Raw genomic sequence first — 23105 nt, 5'->3', positions numbered from 1 at the left:
TACAAAGAAACTCCGAACACACCGAGTTTGGACTTGATCTTTTGTAACAAAGCACTACTGTGTCTTGTGTTATAGTGGACATTTACGATATTTGATTCATAGCTGTAATCTGATGATGTGTCAACATTATATCATAATTGTCATAATCTTTTTATCCAGGAAGAGGGTAAGATTGCAGTTCAGCCACTTTATGAGTTTGTTTTATGAATGATTGCCACAGACCTGTCTCTATCATCGTTAACTCATTCCTCTCCATCCCGTATCTAAAGTATATATTTGAACAGAGCTCCTTACATGAAAACGTGCTCGTCTGTGTGACCTCGGCCCCGTTTTAAGCCTCCGTGGGCCTCAGTCTTTGATACAGGTAGAATAATAATTAAGATTTAAGAAGCACAAGGTGAGCTTTGATGTGGGAAAAATCGCACGTTTGCTTTGGTGAGTTCACGAGGGGAGTGCAGAGGGAGGTGTTGGATTTCTTCTTTGAAGGTTTCACTTCAGAAGGGCACAGCACTTACAAAGAATTTAAAAAAAAATGCAAAAAAGTTTCATACTGAGTTTCCCCTTTTAAGCATTTAAATTATGATTTGAATTATGATTCTCTATTTCCATGAGATAACTGGTTTCCAGAATAAAGACCACAATGGACCTCGTTTGCTTCTTATATCCATAATGCAGACATCCCCACAAGTGAAAACAGAATAGAAGATTTAATGAGCAGTTTAATGAACTGTGACAAGTCAGTTTCAGCTCCTTCCCCTATTGAATTAGACACAGATGTCTGCAGAGTGAGGTCTAGTTATTGACATCTGCTCTGCAATAAAATATCTACTAATATTTGTTTATTTCTCTGTGAATCTGGGAGCTCTTCTGCATATTTCAGGTGCAAAAATTTCCTTCTTCTACTTCTCAAAGCTTAGAGGAAAATCATCTATTTCCGAATTTCAGTCCATGTGGAGAAAAACTGGATTAGAAGTCCATCGCCTTAACCACCTCGTTTTAGTAAAAACAGAAAGTGCCGTGACCCGGATTCGAACCGGGGTTGCTGCGGCCACAACGCAGAGTACTAACCACTATACGATCACGGCTCACAGCCAGAACTCAACCTGGACGTCTTCTGGTCCTGAAATCTACATCCACCCATGTGCTCCACCATCACCTCCAAAACAATCATCCTGACAAGTTCTCGTTACTTCAGTGAATGTTTCTCTCTACTTCCAAATAATCTCTCCTTGTAGAATCAGCCATCACGTTCACTCACGTCCTCCTGCTCTTTATATAGAGGCAAAAAGGTTTATTTAAATAATAAATACCTACTCCGAGATTATCTTATTATATGTCAGTACAAAGAAAGAAAACAGACGAATATATAGTTTGTATATCGAGGCAGAGTTTTTAAATGAAGCAAAATCAGCTGAAGATTGGTGTCAAGATTTGTTTTTCATCCAGTGTGGAAAAACTGACAACCGGTCAAACACGAGGAGCATGCAAGCTGTGATTTTAGGAGTCCTAAAAAATGAACCACTCTCCTCTCCTGCCTGCACACACGCCTCCACTTCAGCCGTGCCATAAAAGCGTGTGACGTCTCCGGTGTGGAAGGGCGAACTCTGCCCAGGCGGCGCAGTGCTGTGTCGGGTCAGATCCACCTGATGACAGCCGCCCCCCCCCCAGCTCTGAAAGCTCACCTGTGACCGGGACAGCGCAGAGGAACGCTCGGAGATGGAGAGGCTGCTGAGGAAGTGTCGGATCAGAAGCCAGCTGGTCCGGGAGTGCATGGCTGAATGTCTCGGAGTCTACATCCTGATTGTGAGTGACTGTTCACGTATTGAAAGTCAGGTCCCGTGGCATTCCTGACAATCTGTCAGGCTGTCAGAAATTGTCTGTGAATCAGTGATCTCAGGGTGAAGTGTTTACCACAGTTTCCTGTAACGGTTGCAGTTGTTTTGGAGCAGCTAGAGAGCGTGAAACAATGGGTAACTGGAGGACTTTGGCCGGATCTAAAGAACGAAAGAGAGGGTGACAGTGACTGAGGAAGGAGGATGGGTCGAGGAATGTGATCGTGAACTTGTGATTTAGTTTAGTTTAGTTTATTCTGATCCCCATTAGCTGTTACCTCAGGCCACAGCTATTCTTTCTGGGGTCCACACAAAAAATATCAAAATAAAAAAATAGAAAATCCTAATCCGTACCTTAAGTGACAGTCTTATGTAATGCAGTTCTGAAATAACAGTCTACATCATACTGAGTAATATGCCAAAAAAAAAAAACATTTACCAGCTATAATCCACAATTACTCCAATATATATTAATAATTTACATATATAAATATATTTTTTTATATATTTTTTAGGTTGCATTCATTTATTTATTTATTTGCATGAACAGGTCTATAAAAATAAAGTTTGATTTGATTTAATATGTACGGTGTTACAAACATAGTGTCATAGTCTAGTCTATTAAATCCATTTATTGAACACATATGCTTCTGAATAAATAACAATAATAAGATAATACCTGCAAGCTACCTTTGTTCTGCCATAAACCAACCTACTGCTGCACAGAAGGGTAAGACGGGCTGCTTTATTTTGAAATATTTGCAATTTTCTTGGCTGCATTCGACCACACAGCATTGCATTGCGTCACAGAGGCAAATGTTAAGTAAGCAGAACATCTCCTAATTACTTGTTTATGTTAACTATACGTGATGGCCGTGATAAGTGACTGTCCAAGCTGACGCTGAGGATTTATGTCGCAATGAAAGACTTTGGTTTTCCCACTTTGTTTGAGAAATGTTGAATACCAATGTATTGTTTTTTGTTTGTTTTTTTTTTTTTTTTTATCCAATCTGCTACTTGTTGTAACTCTTTGTTTAGAGCCACAGTAAAATCCTCTAGAGTCAACGCAGTCGCACCGACATGTATAATGTTGAATCATCCGCGTACACATTGGCCCCTCAGAGGATCAACAGCGGGTTACTGGGAATGATAATAATAGTGGGCGAGATGTCCCTTTGTGCACACTGCTGCTGTTTTATCTCTGATGACTATCAGGGCCAGGGCTGTGTATGTTGACAGCGCAAATCATAAAGACGTTTCCTCAGTGATAAAAGAAGTGAGTGTGTGTTGTTCCGTGCGTTGGCGTCAGAACCACCGGTCTCAACTGTGCACAGAACATATAAATGACACAGGTGTTTCTGTACATGGATCAGTTCTAGATGTGCTGTATGGATCAGTACCTTTTTTTGCATTCACTACAGATGTGTACTTTTCTAAAGTCCCTCTTCGTGTGATTGCAGCTGTTTGGATGTGGCTCCGTCGCCCAGGTGACCACAACCAAAAATCAGAACGGCCAGTACCTGTCGATCAACCTGGGCTTTGCTCTGGGAGTGACATTTGGGGTCTTCGTGTCTCGTGGAGTCTCAGGTAAGAGACTGGACGGAGATGACGGGGAGGTAAGAAAGAGGTGATGCCTGTGTTTCACCTCATGAGGTATCAAGGATGTATTAGATCTCACTTTCAAACTTGTGTATCTTAAAATGCACAATGTTGACCCATAGCAACCAAGTCCCTCGTCCTTTTCTTGCAACTCTTCCACTGGAAATCTTTTTTTGTGCCCTTGTTAAAATGTGCGACAAAAAAGAAAATACTATAAAAGTAAAAAGGGAAAATAGCTGCTTAATTTGTTCTGCAGGTAAGAACATCTCCGGTAGATTATATGGGCGTTTAAATGTTTTTTAAGATCAGTTACAGGACTCACATCGTAGACGTCTGTCTTTTCTTCAAGGTGCCCATCTGAACCCCGCCGTCTCTCTGAGCATGTGCATTCTGGGCAGACATTCATGGATCAAACTACCGTTCTACATCTTCTTCCAAGTGCTGGGAGCCTTCCTGGCTGCAGCCACGGTCAGTCTGCAGTACTACGGTGAGTCTTGGAGAGTCAGAATCGCTCTGTTCTTATTGGGGGAGAAGAACATTTCCGTTACCAAAATCAGTCAGTGGGTTTTTACATGTGAAGGAAAAGACATGATGATCATTTTGTACGCAGAGGCCATCAGGACGTACAGCGGGGGGAAGCTGACTGTGACGGGTCCCACGGCAACAGCAGGCATATTCTCCACCTACCCAGCTGAGTACCTCAGTCTGTGGGGAGGCGTCGTGGATCAGGTCAGAACTCAACTCAAGCTTTTATTGATAAAGCACCTTTAAGACGACAGGGTGCTGTACAGTAAAGAGAAGTAAAACGATCGTTAAATTACAATAAAAACAATAAAATTACAGTAAACAGTAAAAACCACATAACTTAGAATTACGATGTACTCGCTTATGAAATGCCAGGGAGAAGAAGTGGGTTTTAAGAGAGGCTTTAAAACATGACCTTTGAGAGCTAAACTAACTAGAGTTAATAAAGTTCTCCTGCACCTTTCTGCATAAGCGACTGCTTCTTGTCATCCAGGTGATCGGTACAGCTGCACTGCTGCTGTGCGTCCTGGCCCTCGGGGACCAGAGGAACACCTCCATCCCTGACGTCCTGCAGCCCGTCCTGGTGGGAGGGCTGGTCCTGGTCATCGGAGTCTCCATGGGCTCAAACAGCGGATACGCCCTCAACCCGGCCAGGGATTTTGGACCCCGACTGTTCACGTACATCGCCGGCTGGGGAGAAGACGTTTTCACGTTAGTAGCTTCACTTTATGATCTGTGAGGGAACACCATGTCATTTTAACTAACTTTGACTGTGTTTATGTGTGAACTGTGTGTGCAGGGCTGGAGGTGGGTGGTGGTGGGTGCCTTTAGTGGCGCCCTGCATCGGCGCCGTGCTGGGGACGCTGATCTACGAGCTGATGATTGAAGTCCATCATCCGGCAGAGACGTCCGAGCTCCAGACCTTGTGTCAGGAGGCCGCCGAGGAGCCCAAGAACGGGATGGAGATGGAGCTGGAGGGGGTGGAACAAGGTTGTGAAAAACCTACACTAAAATGAAGACACGGGGAATCTGTTTATATAGTGAATATATTATTTAAGGTGTGATAACTACTAAAGATGTCTGTGTAAATGTCAAAGCAGGAGCTCACATCAAAAACTACTAGTTATGAATATTTGTATAGACATTAACCAGTAAAATATTTACTGGGAGGAGAAGAACGAGAGCCCTAAATAGAGATGATTGTAATGTACCAGAGAACTAAATTCTCCCAAATGGTATTATCTGTAACAAGTTAGCACCACTCATCCAAAACTGTGACAACTATTTACTTTTTTTAAAAACGCAATCCCACTTACACAGGTTAAAAATAAATCAGACGTGTACTCACACACAGGCTGAATAGTTTTCTTAATCTGATTCATACTCTTTGAGGTCTTCATCCATTTTTTCTTACAATTGTGGGTCAAATGTTTTGTCATAATAGTGTCTTTCTGTCTGGCTCTGTAATTCTCTGTCGTATGATGTTTTAAAGTCTTTTTTGTATGTGTGTGTACCTGGCTGAAAATTAGCATTTGTGCTAAGTCCGGCGCGTTTACGCTAATGGCTAAAGCAAAAGTGTTGATTAATGTGTAGTGTCCTAATTCAATAAGCTAATAATAATAACAAGGACTGGATCAAATTCCTTCTCCCGACTTCTGGTCAAATGTTAAAATTAAACTAAGATGCTAACTTAATTAGCATTTACTTCAAACCACTCCGGTGTATGACATGTAGCATTTGTGCTAAGTCCGGCGCATTTACACTGATGACTAACACATCAATGTTGATTAATGTGCTTTGTTCCAATTCAATAAGCTACTTACTTAACTACTACTACAACTACTACTACTACTTATACTAACAATAATACCAACCAAATTCCTTCTCCTGACTTTTCGTCAAATGTTAAAACTAAGCTAAGATGCTAACATAATAAGCACTTACTTCAAATCGGTCCAGTGTATGAAATTGAGCATTTGTCCGGTTCATTTACACTGATGGCTAACGCATCAATGTTGATTTATATGCATTCAATAAACTACTATTGCTAATATTATGATGGCAATAATAATAATGATGATAATAATAATAAGGATTGGACCAAACTTCTCCCGATTTTTTGTCAAATGTTAAAACTAAGCTAAGATGCTAATTTAATTAGCATTTACCTCAAATCACTCCAGTGTATTGGTCTTGTGGAGTAATACTGTATATTTAAGATACAAAATAAAACTGTGCCCTGAATGTGACTTCACAAAAGGAACCCGTCGCACAAGTCTCTTTGTTTTTTCCACATTTATTTCCAAACAGCACAAAAGTGTATGGCATTTCAGCAAGCAGACCACAACCATGGAAAAGAAAATGACATGAACTTTCCACTATTGATCTATATAAATATGATATGACATATAAAAAAGATACAAACAAAAACCAAAAAAAAAAAAGAAAAAGAGAAAAAATAACCATCGAGCTCCACCAAAGCGCAGGGTGAAAAAAACCTCATGTGAGTACCGTCACAGCAAGCCACTGAGTACTAGGGTAAGATTAAAAAAAGAACCGTCTCAAGGAGATAAACATTTGTTTTCATACACATTAAGACAACACAACCTCCCTCTGCTTTGTAATTACAATGTACAGCATACTTTGCGTGGGGTAGATTTCTTTTTCTTCTTTTTTTTTTTTTTTTTTTTACTTTTAGACTTCAAATCGTTTTGGAAAAAAAGGGAACGGTACAAGTACAAATACTATACGTATTCACATTATCATAGCAAGTTACTAAAACCAGAACGCTTTCTTTTAGTGTAATTATATGTATTTACATGGCAAAACTCAGTACACATACACTACTGGCAGGAAGCCTGACCTCTCTTCCTCTTCTTCTTCTTCTAGTTAAACGATTAACAACGTCACACATTATTCACACTACACAGGTTACAGACCTCCGGTAACCGTCCGACTCCTGACCTAGTGCCGTCAAGAAACTCTCGTCTCCGTCTGCGGCAAAATTGCACCATGTCTAGTTAAGATTTGACGCAACCGACTCACAAATACCAACAGCAGTGATGCGTTTTCGTATAAATAAATATTATAGCAACATAAAAATCAGTGTCAAAGTCTCCTGACGCTCCTCTTCATGCTTTTTCTTTCTTTCTTTCTTTCTTTTTTTTTTGTCTCGAGGTGAGTTGTACCAGCTTCTGAAACTCTTGAAACTGACTTTTGGACTTTTGAGGCAAACAAGCGTGAGTATGAGGAGCAATGTACAAAATATGGGAACGACGGCCGCGTGGAGCACAGTGGGAGATATGTGTGTATGCGTGTTAAGGATCAGGCAGGTGGCTACGGTCAGTGCAGAGTGAGAGCGGTTGAAATGTGAGGACAGGATGTATTAGACACAGAGTGGCTGAAATATAAATGCTTTACTTGGGAGAGGAGGGGCTGTTCTACGTAAGAGTCTATCACAGGTGGGGTCAGTAACGTGATCAAACATGCAATTACAATCGCACAGTAGAGAGTAAAACGGTTTGTTGTGTCTAAAAAAAAAAAAAAAAAAACAACTGCACAAGGGCAGCTGTGTTTCATCAACATTCATATTCTACAGCCTCTCTCCTCAATCAGTCCCATCCTCCTCCTCCACCTCCTCTTCTTCTTCTACTGGGGCTTGTCTGTCTTGTGTGCGGTGAGGAAGGCCATGCCATGGGTCCTGAAGTGGGTGTTGAGGTCCGACGCCTTGTCGAAACGTCGGCCGCACACCTTGCAGCCCAGATTCCCCTCGCCGTCCTCGCCCAGCGCCTGGGGGGAGCCGGCGGGGGAGCCGTCCGGAGAGGGCTGGGGCTGGAGGTGGGTGGTGGTGGGTGCCTTTAGTGGCGCCCTGCATCGGCGCCGTGCTGGGGACGCTGATCTACGAGCTGATGATTGAAGTCCATCATCCGGCAGAGACGTCCGAGCTCCAGACCTTGTGTCAGGAGGCCGCCGAGGAGCCCAAGAACGGGATGGAGATGGAGCTGGAGGGGGTGGAACAAGGTTGTGAAAAACCTACACTAAAATGAAGACACGGGGAATCTGTTTATATAGTGAATATATTATTTAAGGTGTGATAACTACTAAAGATGTCTGTGTAAATGTCAAAGCAGGAGCTCACATCAAAAACTACTAGTTATGAATATTTGTATAGACATTAACCAGTAAAATATTTACTGGGAGGAGAAGAACGAGAGCCCTAAATAGAGATGATTGTAATGTACCAGAGAACTAAATTCTCCCAAATGGTATTATCTGTAACAAGTTAGCACCACTCATCCAAAACTGTGACAACTATTTACTTTTTTTAAAAAACGCAATCCCACTTACACAGGTTAAAAATAAATCAGACGTGTACTCACACACAGGCTAAATAGTTTTCTTAATCTGGTTCATACTCTTTGAGGTCTTCATCCATTTTTTCTTACAATTGTGGGTCAAATGTTTTGTCATAATAGTGTCTTTCTGTCTGGCTCTGTAATTCTCTGTCGTATGATGTTTTAAAGTCTTTTTTGTATGTGTTGTGTACCTGGCTGAAAATTAGCATTTGTGCTAAGTCCGGCGCGTTTACGCTAATGGCTAAAGCAAAAGTGTTGATTAATGTGTAGTGTCCTAATTCAATAAGCTAATAATAATAACAAGGACTGGATCAAATTCCTTCTCCCGACTTCTGGTCAAATGTTAAAATTAAACTAAGATGCTAACTTAATTAGCATTTACTTCAAACCACTCCGGTGTATGACATGTAGCATTTGTGCTAAGTCCGGCGCATTTACACTGATGACTAACACATCAATGTTGATTAATGTGCTTTGTTCCAATTCAATAAGCTACTACTACTACTACTACAACTACTACTACTACTTATACTAACAATAATACCAACCAAATTCCTTCTCCTGACTTTTCGTCAAATGTTAAAACTAAGCTAAGATGCTAACATAATAAGCACTTACTTCAAATCGGTCCAGTGTATGAAATTGAGCATTTGTCCGGTTCATTTACACTGATGGCTAACGCATCAATGTTGATTTATATGCATTCAATAAACTACTATTGCTAATATTATGATGGCAATAATAATAATGATGATAATAATAATAAGGATTGGACCAAACTTCTCCCGATTTTTTGTCAAATGTTAAAACTAAGCTAAGATGCTAATTTAATTAGCATTTACCTCAAATCACTCCAGTGTATTGGTCTTGTGGAGTAATACTGTATATTTAAGATACAAAATAAAACTGTGCCCTGAATGTGACTTCACAAAAGGAACCCGTCGCACAAGTCTCTTTGTTTTTTCCACATTTATTTCCAAACAGCACAAAAGTGTATGGCATTTCAGCAAGCAGACCACAACCATGGAAAAGAAAATGACATGAACTTTCCACTATTGATCTATATAAATATGATATGACATATAAAAAAGATACAAACAAAAACCAAAAAAAAAAAAGAAAAAAGAAAGAAAAAATAACCCCCACTCGTAGGCCTCCGTCACACGACAAGCGCGAGGGCTGGTTTTGAAACGTACAAAAGAAATATGTGAGTACAGCAAGCACTGATTCTGTAGATAAAAAAAGAACCGTCTCAAGGAGATAAACATTTGTTTTCATACACATTAAGACAACACAACCTCCCTCTGCTTTGTAATTACAATGTACAGCATACTTTGCGTGGGGTAGATTTCTTCTTCTTCTTTTTTTTTTTTTTTTTTTTTACTTTTAGACTTCAAATCGTTTTGGAAAAAAAGGGAACGGTACAAGTACAAATACTATACGTATTCACATTATCATAGCAAGTTACTAAAACCAGAACGCTTTCTTTTAGTGTAATTATATGTATTTACATGGCAAAACTCAGTACACATACACTACTGGCAGGAAGCCTGACCTCTCTTCCTCTTCTTCTTCTTCTAGTTAAACGATTAACAACGTCACACATTATTCACACTACACAGGTTACAGACCTCCGGTAACCGTCCGACTCCTGACCTAGTGCCGTCAAGAAACTCTCGTCTCCGTCTGCGGCAAAATTGCACCATGTCTAGTTAAGATTTGACGCAACCGACTCACAAATACCAACAGCAGTGATGCGTTTTCGTATAAATAAATATTATAGCAACATAAAAATCAGTGTCAAAGTCTCCTGACGCTCCTCTTCATGCTTTTTCTTTCTTTCTTTCTTTTTTTTTTGTCTCGAGGTGAGTTGTACCAGCTTCTGAAACTCTTGAAACTGACTTTTGGACTTTTGAGGCAAACAAGCGTGAGTATGAGGAGCAATGTACAAAATATGGGAACGACGGCCGCGTGGAGCACAGTGGGAGATATGTGTGTATGCGTGTTAAGGATCAGGCAGGTGGCTACGGTCAGTGCAGAGTGAGAGCGATTGAAATGTGAGGACAGGATGTATTAGACACAGAGTGGCTGAAATATAAATGCTTTACTTGGGAGAGGAGGGGCTGTTCTACGTAAGAGTCTATCACAGGTGGGGTCAGTAACGTGATCAAACATGCAATTACAATCGCACAGTAGAGAGTAAAACGGTTTGTTGTGTCTAAAAAAAAAAAAAAAAAAGCAACTGCACAAGGGCAGCTGTGTTTCATCAACATTCATATTCTACAGCCTCTCTCCTCAATCAGTCCCATCCTCCTCCTCCACCTCCTCTTCTTCTTCTACTGGGGCTTGTCTGTCTTGTGTGCGGTGAGGAAGGCCATGCCATGGGTCCTGAAGTGGGTGTTGAGGTCCGACGCCTTGTCGAAACGTCGGCCGCACACCTTGCAGCCCAGATTCCCCTCGCCGTCCTCGCCCAGCGCCTGGGGGGAGCCGGCGGGGGAGCCGTCCGGAGAGGGCTGGGGCTGGAGGTGGGTGGTGGTGGGTGCCTTTAGTGGCGCCCTGCATCGGCGCCGTGCTGGGGACGCTGATCTACGAGCTGATGATTGAAGTCCATCATCCGGCAGAGACGTCCGAGCTCCAGACCTTGTGTCAGGAGGCCGCCGAGGAGCCCAAGAACGGGATGGAGATGGAGCTGGAGGGGGTGGAACAAGGTTGTGAAAAACCTACACTAAAATGAAGACACGGGGAATCTGTTTATATAGTGAATATATTATTTAAGGTGTGATAACTACTAAAGATGTCTGTGTAAATGTCAAAGCAGGAGCTCACATCAAAAACTACTAGTTATGAATATTTGTATAGACATTAACCAGTAAAATATTTACTGGGAGGAGAAGAACGAGAGCCCTAAATAGAGATGATTGTAATGTACCAGAGAACTAAATTCTCCCAAATGGTATTATCTGTAACAAGTTAGCACCACTCATCCAAAACTGTGACAACTATTTACTTTTTTTAAAAAACGCAATCCCACTTACACAGGTTAAAAATAAATCAGACGTGTACTCACACACAGGCTAAATAGTTTTCTTAATCTGGTTCATACTCTTTGAGGTCTTCATCCATTTTTTCTTACAATTGTGGGTCAAATGTTTTGTCATAATAGTGTCTTTCTGTCTGGCTCTGTAATTCTCTGTCGTATGATGTTTTAAAGTCTTTTTTGTATGTGTTGTGTACCTGGCTGAAAATTAGCATTTGTGCTAAGTCCGGCGCGTTTACGCTAATGGCTAAAGCAAAAGTGTTGATTAATGTGTAGTGTCCTAATTCAATAAGCTAATAATAATAACAAGGACTGGATCAAATTCCTTCTCCCGACTTCTGGTCAAATGTTAAAATTAAACTAAGATGCTAACTTAATTAGCATTTACTTCAAACCACTCCGGTGTATGACATGTAGCATTTGTGCTAAGTCCGGCGCATTTACACTGATGACTAACACATCAATGTTGATTAATGTGCTTTGTTCCAATTCAATAAGCTACTACTACTACTACTACAACTACTACTACTACTTATACTAACAATAATACCAACCAAATTCCTTCTCCTGACTTTTCGTCAAATGTTAAAACTAAGCTAAGATGCTAACATAATAAGCACTTACTTCAAATCGGTCCAGTGTATGAAATTGAGCATTTGTCCGGTTCATTTACACTGATGGCTAACGCATCAATGTTGATTTATATGCATTCAATAAACTACTATTGCTAATATTATGATGGCAATAATAATAATGATGATAATAATAATAAGGATTGGACCAAACTTCTCCCGATTTTTTGTCAAATGTTAAAACTAAGCTAAGATGCTAATTTAATTAGCATTTACCTCAAATCACTCCAGTGTATTGGTCTTGTGGAGTAATACTGTATATTTAAGATACAAAATAAAACTGTGCCCTGAATGTGACTTCACAAAAGGAACCCGTCGCACAAGTCTCTTTGTTTTTTCCACATTTATTTCCAAACAGCACAAAAGTGTATGGCATTTCAGCAAGCAGACCACAACCATGGAAAAGAAAATGACATGAACTTTCCACTATTGATCTATATAAATATGATATGACATATAAAAAAGATACAAACAAAAACCAAAAAAAAAAAAGAAAAAAGAAAGAAAAAATAACCCCCACTCGTAGGCCTCCGTCACACGACAAGCGCGAGGGCTGGTTTTGAAACGTACAAAAGAAATATGTGAGTACAGCAAGCACTGATTCTGTAGATAAAAAAAGAACCGTCTCAAGGAGATAAACATTTGTTTTCATACACATTAAGACAACACAACCTCCCTCTGCTTTGTAATTACAATGTACAGCATACTTTGCGTGGGGTAGATTTCTTTTTCTTCTTTTTTTTTTTTTTTTTTTTTTACTTTTAGACTTCAAATCGTTTTGGAAAAAAAGGGAACGGTACAAGTACAAATACTATACGTATTCACATTATCATAGCAAGTTACTAAAACCAGAACGCTTTCTTTTAGTGTAATTATATGTATTTACATGGCAAAACTCAGTACACATACACTACTGGCAGGAAGCCTGACCTCTCTTCCTCTTCTTCTTCTTCTAGTTAAACGATTAACAACGTCACACATTATTCACACTACACAGGTTACAGACCTCCGGTAACCGTCCGACTCCTGACCTAGTGCCGTCAAGAAACTCTCGTCTCCGTCTGCGGCAAAATTGCACCATGTCTAGTTAAGATTTGACGCAACCGACTCACAAATACCAACAGCAGTGATGCGTTTTCGTATAAATAAATATTATAGCAACATAAAAATCAGTGTCAAAGTCTCCTGACGCTCCTCTTCATGCTTTTTTTCTTTCTTTCTTTCTTTTTTTTTTGTCTCGAGGTGAGTTGTACCAGCTTCTGAAACTCTTGAAACTGACTTTTGGACTTTTGAGGCAAACAAGCGTGAGTATGAGGAGCAATGTACAAAATATGGGAACGACGGCCGCGTGGAGCACAGTGGGAGATATGTGTGTATGCGTGTTAAGGATCAGGCAGGTGGCTACGGTCAGTGCAGAGTGAGAGCGGTTGAAATGTGAGGACAGGATGTATTAGACACAGAGTGGCTGAAATATAAATGCTTTACTTGGGAGAGGAGGGGCTGTTCTACGTAAGAGTCTATCACAGGTGGGGTCAGTAACGTGATCAAACATGCAATTACAATCGCACAGTAGAGAGTAAAACGGTTTGTTGTGTCTAAAAAAAAAAAAAAAAAAAGCAACTGCACAAGGGCAGCTGTGTTTCATCAACATTCATATTCTACAGCCTCTCTCCTCAATCAGTCCCATCCTCCTCCTCCACCTCCTCTTCTTCTTCTACTGGGGCTTGTCTGTCTTGTGTGCGGTGAGGAAGGCCATGCCATGGGTCCTGAAGTGGGTGTTGAGGTCCGACGCCTTGTCGAAACGTCGGCCGCACACCTTGCAGCCCAGATTCCCCTCGCCGTCCTCGCCCAGCGCCTGGGGGGAGCCGGCGGGGGAGCCGTCCGGAGAGCCGTGGGCGCGGGGCGTGCCGCGGTCCGCGTCGCCCTGGTTATCCCGCACCCGGTGGGTGATGAAGCGGTGCCTGCTGAGAGAGCCGGCCGACGCGAAGCACACGCCGCACTGCAGGCACTGGAAGGAGGCGGTGTCCCCCCGGTGCTGGGGGATGTGCCGCTGGAACTCCGCCCCGTCCTCTGTGGAGAAGCCGCAGGGGACGCAGCGGAAAACGTTGTCTTCCTCCTCTAACTCGCCGGCCGCCAACGACGCCGGCGTCACGGACGCCCTGGTTCTCTTTGCAGGACCCCCGCCGTCCTCCGTGGTGTTCTCCTCCTCGTCTCCTGCTGCTCTGCTTGCGGGAGGCCCGACTTCGCCGTCTTGTTCTGAGGAGCTGCCCGGTCCTTCTCCTCCTGTAGATGCACGCTTCCTGGTCAAGGGAGGGCCCTAAAAAGAGGCAAAAAGCCAGGAGGACACCAAGCAGCTGTTAAAGTGCTATTTCTGTCCCAGCAATTTATATGACTTTGCAAGAACAGATAACAGATAACCAGACATAATAGTCAGACTCCATCTCAAAACTAATGATTGACTGAAATAAACTCGGAGGCAGCTCCTTTCACGTCTCTCATGGAGGAAAGTAGATTACCAATACCACCACTTACCACTAGGTGGCTGACATTTATCAGTCTAGTGCAAGTGTGTCAAACAAGAGGCATGAGGGTAAGAAGGTAAGAGGGTCCAATTTGGCCCAGCCGGACGAATTTACAAAGACAGAGGAGAAGAAAAAGGAGGAAGGGGAAGTGAGGATGAAGAAAGAAAAGAGAACAATGACAAATAGGTGAGGAAAGAGGAAAAGAAAGAATAGTAGAAGTAAAAGAAGGAAGATGGAAATTGACAGAAGATGGGGGTAGAGAAGGAAAATGAGTAGGAGAAGATGAAGATAAAGAAAAAGAAGGAAGGAGGTTAGGGTGAGGAGAGAAGAGAATTAGATGGAGGAAGATGACATAAACTTCAAGTTTTTTTAATAAAATTGGCCTCTCTTCCCTATTTGCCCACTATGAGTTGCAGACACAACACAAACCTAAAGGAGACAGAACTAAACAGCAGGTGACAGCAATGAGCTGAAATTGCAATTATTTTTCTTAAAAATTTCATGTTTTTCATTAAATGTTTTGTAAAAGAATAGTTCAACAAGTGTAAACACTTTCATGATGTTCTTCTTTGCACTAAAACGAAGGGAAAAATCGTTATTTATAGGTTATTGTACAATTTCGTTACTGGCACAAACTGGGACTGCAGGTCTAAAATATGTTTGACACCCCTGGTTTTGCAGGTCAGACAGCGAGCACTGCAGCTGAATGAGGTAGGTAGGAAAAAATAATGTGTTGTCTTGACTCACCTGCCCATCTGTGCTTCTGTGATGGAGACGGACATGTTTGTCCAGTAAGAACCGACTGCCAAAGGTGCGTTTGCCTTCTGTGCAATATCTGGAAAATAATTACGCCAGATTAAAATCTCTAAAAAAGAAACTGAAAAATGCTGAGAATAACATACAAAACCCAAAAATAAATACTGAAACTGATCTCTGAGATTTTTATGACATGAAGGACTTGAAAAAGATCAAAGTGTCAGCGCTCTCTAGTGGACAAACTATGTAATGGAGACATTTTAAATGAGCTCAGATATTGTTTGGTCTTTCTGTACAGCTCTAACAATCTAAATAAATGTGAGTATTTTGTTTTTATAGTGTCTTAATTTTAACTGACAATTTCAAATGTTTTTTACGTGTTTATGAAACAGTATTTCGTTCTTATGTACCACATTTAATGGCCCATTTCTAAAGAAAAAACATGATAAAATAATGATAATAATTATTGTTGTGCATCTGTTGGCTAAACTATAACACGTTCACAATGAATCTTAAATGACTCACTGGCAATGGAAGACTCTTTTGTTGCCCTCGTGAATGACCCGCTCGTGACGTCTCAGGCTGGAAGATGTGCTGAACGTACCTCCACAAATACGACAGGGGAACTACGCAGTTGGAAAACACACAAAGGGGGAAAGATGAAATAAAAACGTTTAAAATCTCAGTCTAAATTGCGAACCTTTAAATTAAACCACTGCGGTAGGTAATACGTCCCACCTTGCCGTGCTCCATCTTCACGTGACTCAGATATTCATCATTGTCGGTGAAGGTGGACTGACACTGAGGGCAGGTCCACTCGGTCTGGGCGCTCGGTTGACTGGCGGCCCCTGTGCCGGTGGAGTGACTCCCCGGGGCTTCGTAGTCGTCGTCGTCATCGTCCTCCTCTTCCTCCTCTTCTTCCTCCTCCTCCTGTTCCCGGCCCCAGTCCTCTCCGTCTGAGTTGTCCGGCTTTCCAGAGGACTTGGACTTGGGACCGGAGGGGCCGGATGTGTTGGCCGGGGCTGAGGCAGCGTTGGAGGAGTCGGACTGAGACTCCAGTTTGGCGGAGGGGCCTCGGTGAGCAGTCTGAAAAACAGGAAGGTGTGAGAGACAGATAGAGGTGCAGCGCATTCGAACCTTTTTAAATTTTATTTACATTACTAGTTTTGTACTTGGCATAGAACTTAAGACAAGGCCACCAGAGAGGAACCTCGCTAAGGCCGATCCAAGATTTGCTGTATGCCTTTGTTGACACCACACTCATCGTAGGAAGCAATGAATGGGCAACACATGAAGGCAAGAGGCCAGTTTGTGGTTTCAGGTGAAATAACGTCTCTAAAAACGCACCTTGATGTGCTCCATCATGGAACCTTTCTGGGCGTAGAGCTTGGTGCAGTCGGGACACTTGAACACGTGAACTTTCTGCTTGGCTAAATGTGTGTCGAAGTGCATGTACAGCAAGGGTTTCTGGGTGAAAACCGTATCGCACATAACACACTTGTAGATCATTCTGCGAAAGCAGGAAAAAGCAGAAGGAAATCAGTTGTTAGCGACGAATATATAAACATGTCCCGATGACACAATTCTCGACGACTGTCGACGCGTACTTGGCCTGTCCTCCAGTGAGCGTCGGGTGCTGGGTGCTGATGTGACTCTGGGCGCTGGGGGAAGACTTGAAGGCCATGGGGCAGCTGGGGCACTTGTGGAAGACCTCGCAGTGAGCTGTCTGGATGTGGGACTTGATGGAGTTCAACCCTCCGAACACAACCTGGCAGCTCGAGCACCTTGACAAAGTAAAATGTGATCAATTGCAAATCCACAGCATCACAAGCCAAGAGGCCAAGCTATACTTTACAAGTGTTTCCATTTAATTTAATGTGTTATATAGATTTTTTTTTAACATGCAACTTAAAAAGTAAGAACAAGGCACATTTGATTTAGAAATCAATGAGAATCTTCAAAAGCGCCTGAAGAATTACAAAGACTAAAGTAAAAACTGCACCTGAACTGCATCCAGCCTTTTTATAGTATACCCTCCTTAAATCTTACAACTGGAAATGATACATAATGTTGTGATTTTGTTACTTTGGCAGCTTTTCTTCTCTTTACTCTTTAAAGAATTCACAGACTACTCAAGTGCAAATATTCTAATAATATTCTATTTGAAAATCATGAATATGTTGTAAAAGTGCTGCTGTTCAACAGAGCAGGTGATCACAGGACAAACTTTCCTTTAAACAATATATTTGGATCCAGCTACATTTAAGCAACATGTTACCAAAGAACACTGAATATTTGCTTACTCTATGTTTTTTTTTGTTTTGTAATAGACACTGAATATTTGGTATGTTTTCTTTATCCACAAAAGGACACTGGAATTTTTTTTTTTATTTGTGTTCTGTGTGGAGAGATCTCTTCCGCTCTTTTCTCGCTTGCTCTCCCCACATTTCGTTCCGTAAAAAGGGCTATGAAAAACAGTTCTGTATCGCAAAGTTTTGATTTGCTTGAATGTTTCTTCAGCAAGAGGACAATGAAAACCTGTTCTGCAAAGATTAAATCAACCTTTCTTTTTTTGCAAAAGGACAGGGAAAATATGTTTTGTAGGGAGCTCTTTCATTTGGCAGTAGATGACCCTGACTGATGTACATGTCCCATGTGTGGATTTTAAAATGTTTTACTTGAAAAACAATAAAAACAAAGTAAGAATCAGACCAGGCCAACACCTTTTGTGATGTTTTTTTGAGTTGTTCCTAAACCTTTTCTGTATGCGTATGTGTGTCTGCATCCTGATCTGGATGGTTGCTGCCATCAATGAGTGTCATTGCTATGGGCTGGGGGATGCTACACGTCTAAGTAACATCAACATGAATGCCAGATCCTAAAGTTTCCCAGCAGAACATTGAAGTGTCACAAGATGGTTAATGTTACTCACGTCTTGTCAGTGGTTTTAATGTTGCATGTGTAGAATGAAAACTGAAGCCCAGACATCAGCAGCGGTTAATGGCCTAAGACTTGTCTTATAGCAGTCATGTGATGTGATGTTTTGTCTCCACACCTGTAGCCAATGCGCCTGGCAAAGTGCAGACAAGCCTCCTCCAGGTGGGTCTGAAAGCTGGCCTGCCGTGCGATTCCGCCACACTCGGGACAGACATGAGGCGCTTTGTGTTTGTGGATCCTCTGGTGGGCGGACACGGCGCACGAGTTGGGGAGCATCATGGGAGGCGAGCACTGCGTACACGTCTGAAAGAGGGAAAAAAAAAAGGACAGAGACGGTCAGGGAGCAACAGCTCATGATAACGTCCGCCACATCCGCCAGGTGCTCGTCCACACGACTCACCGAATTGGACGCAGCTCTGATCTGCTGGAAGTGGGTGACCAGCTCAGCCTTGCCCGAGAATTGTGTTTGGCACTCTGGACATTTGAAGTTGCTGTACTGCAGCCCTTCCGCCTTCTTGCAGGGCAGAGGCATGAGCGCTTGAGGGCCCTGCGGCGCACGGCGCACGGGTCGAGCCTGACCAGCTGCTGGAGACGAGGCGTCCTTCATCGGGCTGGAGTTGGCGGAGACGGCGGGACCCCCGGGCGTGGCAGCGGGAGAGGAGACTGGAGGAGAGGAGGACGAAGAGGAGATCAGGCCTGGTCAGCCAAAGATGCAAAACAGAAATGGGACGTGGTCAATGGAGATGCATCACGAATGAATCACACATGTACATTTGTGTTTATCGTTTTAATAAAAAAAAAAAAAAAATAGTAACCAGTATAATCTGCTCTCTACCCCTACTTACCACCTATTGGGGTTATGTCCTGCTGTCCAATCATCTGCTCCACCGTGACGGGCCTCATGACCAGATGCGAGCACTGCATGACCAGTCCACGCTCCTTATGCTCCCGGGCATGTAGCAGCAGGCTGCACTTATTGAAGAAGGCCAGCCTCTTAGCACAGTGGTTGCAGGTCACCTCAATGCGAAGCGATCGCCGGTCGTAGTGTCGTGCCAGGCTGCGCTCCAGGGCGAATGCGTCTCCGCACTCCAGGCAGCGGTACCCCGTGGCCGGGAGAGGAAGACCCCACTCGGGCGGCGGAGGGGCTGAGAGGTCGGGCTTGTAGCTCGGCAAAAGGTTTTTGCTGTTCAGAATTTTGTTAAAGGCCTCGACCAGGCTCGACTGACTCCGGGAGATGACTGCTCCCGTACTGTTGACGATGGAGGCGGGCTTGTTTGGCTGGAGGGTTCCCGGTATGATGGTGCCGCTACCTCCGTTAGCGGTTTTGTTTGTGGCGGTGCGCACGCTGATCCCGCTAGCAGCGACTGAGATCTTCGGTGAGGACGACACGGCGGGAGTTGCAGGCAGGGCAGCAGACTTTGTGATGCTAACGGCGGTGGCGGAAACCTTAGCCTTGTCGGATGCAGCCATTTTGTTTTGGACCTTGGTGGCAGCAGCTAGCATGACGCTGCTGGCTGCGAGCGTGGACACGGGCAAAGCATTGAGAGCGCTTACTTTCTGAGAACTTGTTGTCATGTGACCGGGAGACGCCTCGAGCTTTTGGGCCTTGTTTCCCATGACCTTACGTTCCCCGGTTTGACCTTTGGGGTCCAAGCCTTTCCCCGCAGCACCACCTTTAGGTGCTACCCTTGTAACAGTTCTGGTGATGCCACCTGTGGAGGTTTTAATTGTTTTTATTCTGACTTTGAGAGGTCGGGATGGGGTTCCAGTAGCAGCAGATACAGCGATGCCTGCCTCCCCTACATCGGTTGATGACGGGGGTTTAGGCTTGCCATCGCTCACTTCCATATTTTCCTCACTTGTTCTCACGTTTTCTCCCTTGTCAGCTTTGCCATCAACAACTCTGTCGATCCCATTCCCCACCTCCATCTCCTCCTCCTCCTCTTTGGGCTCCCGCAGTTCAGAGGGAGGAGGAGTTGCGGCCACCGCGGGGCTGGAGCACCTCTTTGCCGGGACCTGGGCCGTTGACTTTGGCATCTCTGGTTCAGGACTCTCTGGCGAGTCTCTCTCTTCTATGACGTGCTCCGGGTGCCTGTCCTCCACCTGAGGACTCTCTGTTGAACCAGACTGGGGGGTGGAGGACGTCAGAGACGTTCCCGATGGAGTGTCCCCAGGTTTCGGTTGGGACGCCGTAGAGGACGTGGGCTGCGTTGAGTCGGATTTGTAACGTCGGCTCAGCTGCGTGCAAGACGGAGAGTCTGGGGTCTCCTGGATCACCAGAGGACTCCCCAAATCAGGATCAGAATCATCCTCCTCCATCTGCTGGTGCTGAAATCCAGCAGGCCCACCTTTGGGAGCTCCGTTAAAAGGCTTAGAAGGTGGAAAGAACGGTGAAGCCAGTCCGACGGGACCACCGGCAGCCAGAGGAGACGAGCCAGCTGATAGCGAGGAAGATGACGGTAATGATGCTTTGACCCCATCTGCTCTCTCTTGACCTGTATCCTGCTGCTGTTGGTGCTGCTGCTGTAGGAGCTGCATCTTTCTGGCTCGTCCCACTGGGTCTCCGGACCCCTGCGACACCAGGGGCTTAAGTCTGTTGAAAATGTTGCCACCCTGCTTGTGTGACTTTGTGGTGCTGGCACCTGCTGCTTCTGAAGAAACCTTAGGAGTGTTCATGGACCACGGCGCACCGTTAGACTGAGCCTGGCTGAGGGGAAGCGGCGTGGAGACGCCAGATGCCCCAAAGCCATTATGGTTGAGAGCTTCAGATTCAGCCATCCCAGGAGCACACCCACCGAGTCGAGGACCCAAATCTACACCTGCGATCACATCAATAGGGTCCTGGTCTGCGTCTCCGTCTCCTCCGTCGACGGGCTCGAGACGGACTTTATTTTTAACAATCACGCTCACAATCGAGGTGTCCGCCTGGGGGTCCGAGGGGCTCGGCGGTCTCAAAGACGACCCAACGCCCACCACGCTATCCGGCTTTCCGAGAGGTGCACCTGCAGCTCCATGGGGCGCCTCTGCCTCATCTGGGGCAGACTGGATGGCCTCTTTGGCATCTATGTCGGGAATATCAAAGGCTGCCAACAGGTCATCGAAATCTGGGGTCTTCATGTCCCCCATACCGGGATTAACTCCTATAAAAACATAAATTGAAAGACTTAGTCGTGAAAAACAACAGAATACGTAAGCATCAATCAGCCTCTACCCTCCTACCAAACATGACCGCAGCTGTCTGGGGTATCCAAGGTCCCCAGACATCATCTGATGAATAACTCATGTGTCACAGTTAACCCGCTAAGAAAAAAACAGACTGCTTGTTTTTAAGGCTTGAAAACATAAACAGAGATGCCTTTTTGTATTGTTTAATATTATTTTAACGAAATGGCATTTTTAGCACTTTTGGCAACGAAAGAGAGACCATGCTTAGGACAGGATGAGCATTATGTCCCTGTTCTGTCACCCACAAACAAAACCTGACCCGATTACAGTGAAACTCAGTTTAAGAATAACACAAGCACCAAGCATAATAATAATGTCATAATATAGTACTAATGTGTACGAGTATCACTTTTTTTTTCTTTTGTTTATGTGCAGGTACAGACACATTTCCATAATTGAAAACACAACAAAATACAAATCAAATCAAAACAGAAAAATAAAAAATTGCATATTATTTTTTTTTCTTATTACTGTAGTTATATTTAATACACTTTTGCAGAAGAGATATTAATAACACAATTGGCGTGCTCTCACATGTGGTAGCTACTGTCTGTTTGGGTGATAATTTATGCAATGCACACTGACATGGTCTAAAAAAAAATGTATAAATATATATGCGTGTTTGACAATTTTTGCACAACTACGAAGATATTTAAATGCACATAGTTACATCACAGGAATGAATATTTATTATTATTATCATTATCATCTCCCCCAGTTTTATTACTATTATCATCACTGGCTACAATCACAGACAGATAAATAGATGCTTTATTACTGGGAATTCATTGGGAAATTTCACAGTTGTAGCATCAATGTTCGTGCAACCAAAAGGCAAAAAAAAACAACATGCAAAATACAAAAAAAATACATACAACAGCCTTGAATATATTTTAAAGGTAATATTTCTTACATGCAGCATCGTTTGACACAAGCTGACGAGCTCCAGACATTTTAGCTTGTTATCTGGGAAGCTAGGCTAAGCTAAGCTGTGAGAATCCTGCACTATGAATGGAGACCGCTGCTTTAACCACGCTTCTACTGCATTTTGTGGTAACCATCTGAGACACGGCTCCACCGAGACAGCGTTTCATCGCGGGTTATTTTGAGCTTTCCGACTGAGGCTGGCTGCTAGCTGGCCGCCGAGCTCCAGCCAAGACAGAGAGAGACACAGACAGAGAGGGAGAGGGGTCATTTAGCTAACGAGCTAGCATTCGCCATTAAAAAGCGACCTTAGAGGTTTGCTGAGGCATGGTTTGACAGCACTAAGACCCCGGCGATATGAGGGTCGACGATGAGACAGAAAGAAAAAGGATGGCCGGGATGGGGATTTTTCTTTAATATTTTACGTATTTTGATTGTTTACCTGGATGTGCGATTCCCGACTATCCTAGCTCGTTTTCAGCTGAAAATGCTGCGCTTCCCGTCACATGACCCGAGACGTCCTATCAGGCTGCGGTAACTCTGGGAAAAATGCACGGAGGATGCCGCAAACGACACGTATATTTATTTTTTACTGGGAATGACATTAAACAATCGTTAATTCCCCCACGTAGACTATTTTTAAATGTCATGAAGCGGTGTTCGAAGTCGGGGTGATGCTGATAATGATGAATCTGATTGTTTGCCATCTTCACACGTTTTTGTTCTGCACACATGCAACACTGTCAACAATATGAGTCTGG

The 23105-nt window shown here is 43.4% G+C and overlaps 2 protein-coding genes and 2 non-coding genes across 7 annotated transcripts; 1 reads left to right on the top strand and 3 right to left on the bottom strand.

Annotated features, from left to right (window-relative positions):
* Positions 1 to 1013: 1013 nt before the first annotated feature.
* Positions 1014 to 1085, bottom strand: trnah-gug. Its single transcript has one exon. It is a non-coding gene; the product is annotated as a tRNA-His (tRNA).
* Positions 1086 to 1590: 505 nt separating this feature from the next.
* aqp10b (aquaporin 10b) lies at positions 1591 to 5450 on the top strand. Its single transcript, XM_047605680.1, has 6 exons — positions 1591 to 1803; positions 3293 to 3419; positions 3781 to 3918; positions 4042 to 4160; positions 4450 to 4667; positions 4756 to 5450. The coding sequence occupies exons 1-6, from the start codon at positions 1717 to 1719 to the stop codon at positions 4970 to 4972; spliced, it is 906 nt and encodes a 301-aa protein (XP_047461636.1). The 5' UTR covers positions 1591 to 1716; the 3' UTR covers positions 4973 to 5450.
* Positions 5451 to 9265: 3815 nt separating this feature from the next.
* znf687b (zinc finger protein 687b) lies at positions 9266 to 23004 on the bottom strand. 4 transcript variants are annotated; one of them, XM_047605675.1, is made up of 11 exons: positions 22787 to 23004; positions 19041 to 21335; positions 18596 to 18891; positions 18314 to 18498; positions 16866 to 17042; positions 16606 to 16768; positions 15997 to 16344; positions 15784 to 15884; positions 15250 to 15337; positions 13824 to 14297; positions 9266 to 10776 (listed from the first exon to the last, which is right to left on the bottom strand). In XM_047605675.1, the coding sequence occupies exons 2-11, from the start codon at positions 21319 to 21321 to the stop codon at positions 10648 to 10650; spliced, it is 4242 nt and encodes a 1413-aa protein (XP_047461631.1). In that variant the 5' UTR covers positions 21322 to 21335; positions 22787 to 23004; the 3' UTR covers positions 9266 to 10647. The 4 variants fall into 4 exon arrangements, with proteins under 4 accessions (XP_047461631.1, XP_047461630.1, XP_047461633.1 ...); XM_047605674.1 differs by lacking the exon at positions 9266 to 10776 and having other exon boundaries at positions 12309 to 14297; XM_047605677.1 differs by lacking the exon at positions 9266 to 10776 and having other exon boundaries at positions 12309 to 14297; positions 18596 to 18858.
* Positions 16423 to 16557, bottom strand: LOC125020634. The gene has a single exon (XR_007114234.1). It is a non-coding gene; the product is annotated as a small nucleolar RNA SNORA13 (small nucleolar RNA).
* Positions 23005 to 23105: the final 101 nt, after the last annotated feature.

Source organism: Mugil cephalus, chromosome 14, assembly GCF_022458985.1.
Source record: "Mugil cephalus isolate CIBA_MC_2020 chromosome 14, CIBA_Mcephalus_1.1, whole genome shotgun sequence".
Lineage (NCBI taxonomy): Eukaryota > Metazoa > Chordata > Actinopteri > Mugiliformes > Mugilidae > Mugil > Mugil cephalus.
This window is presented reverse-complemented; position numbering and strand designations above follow the sequence as displayed.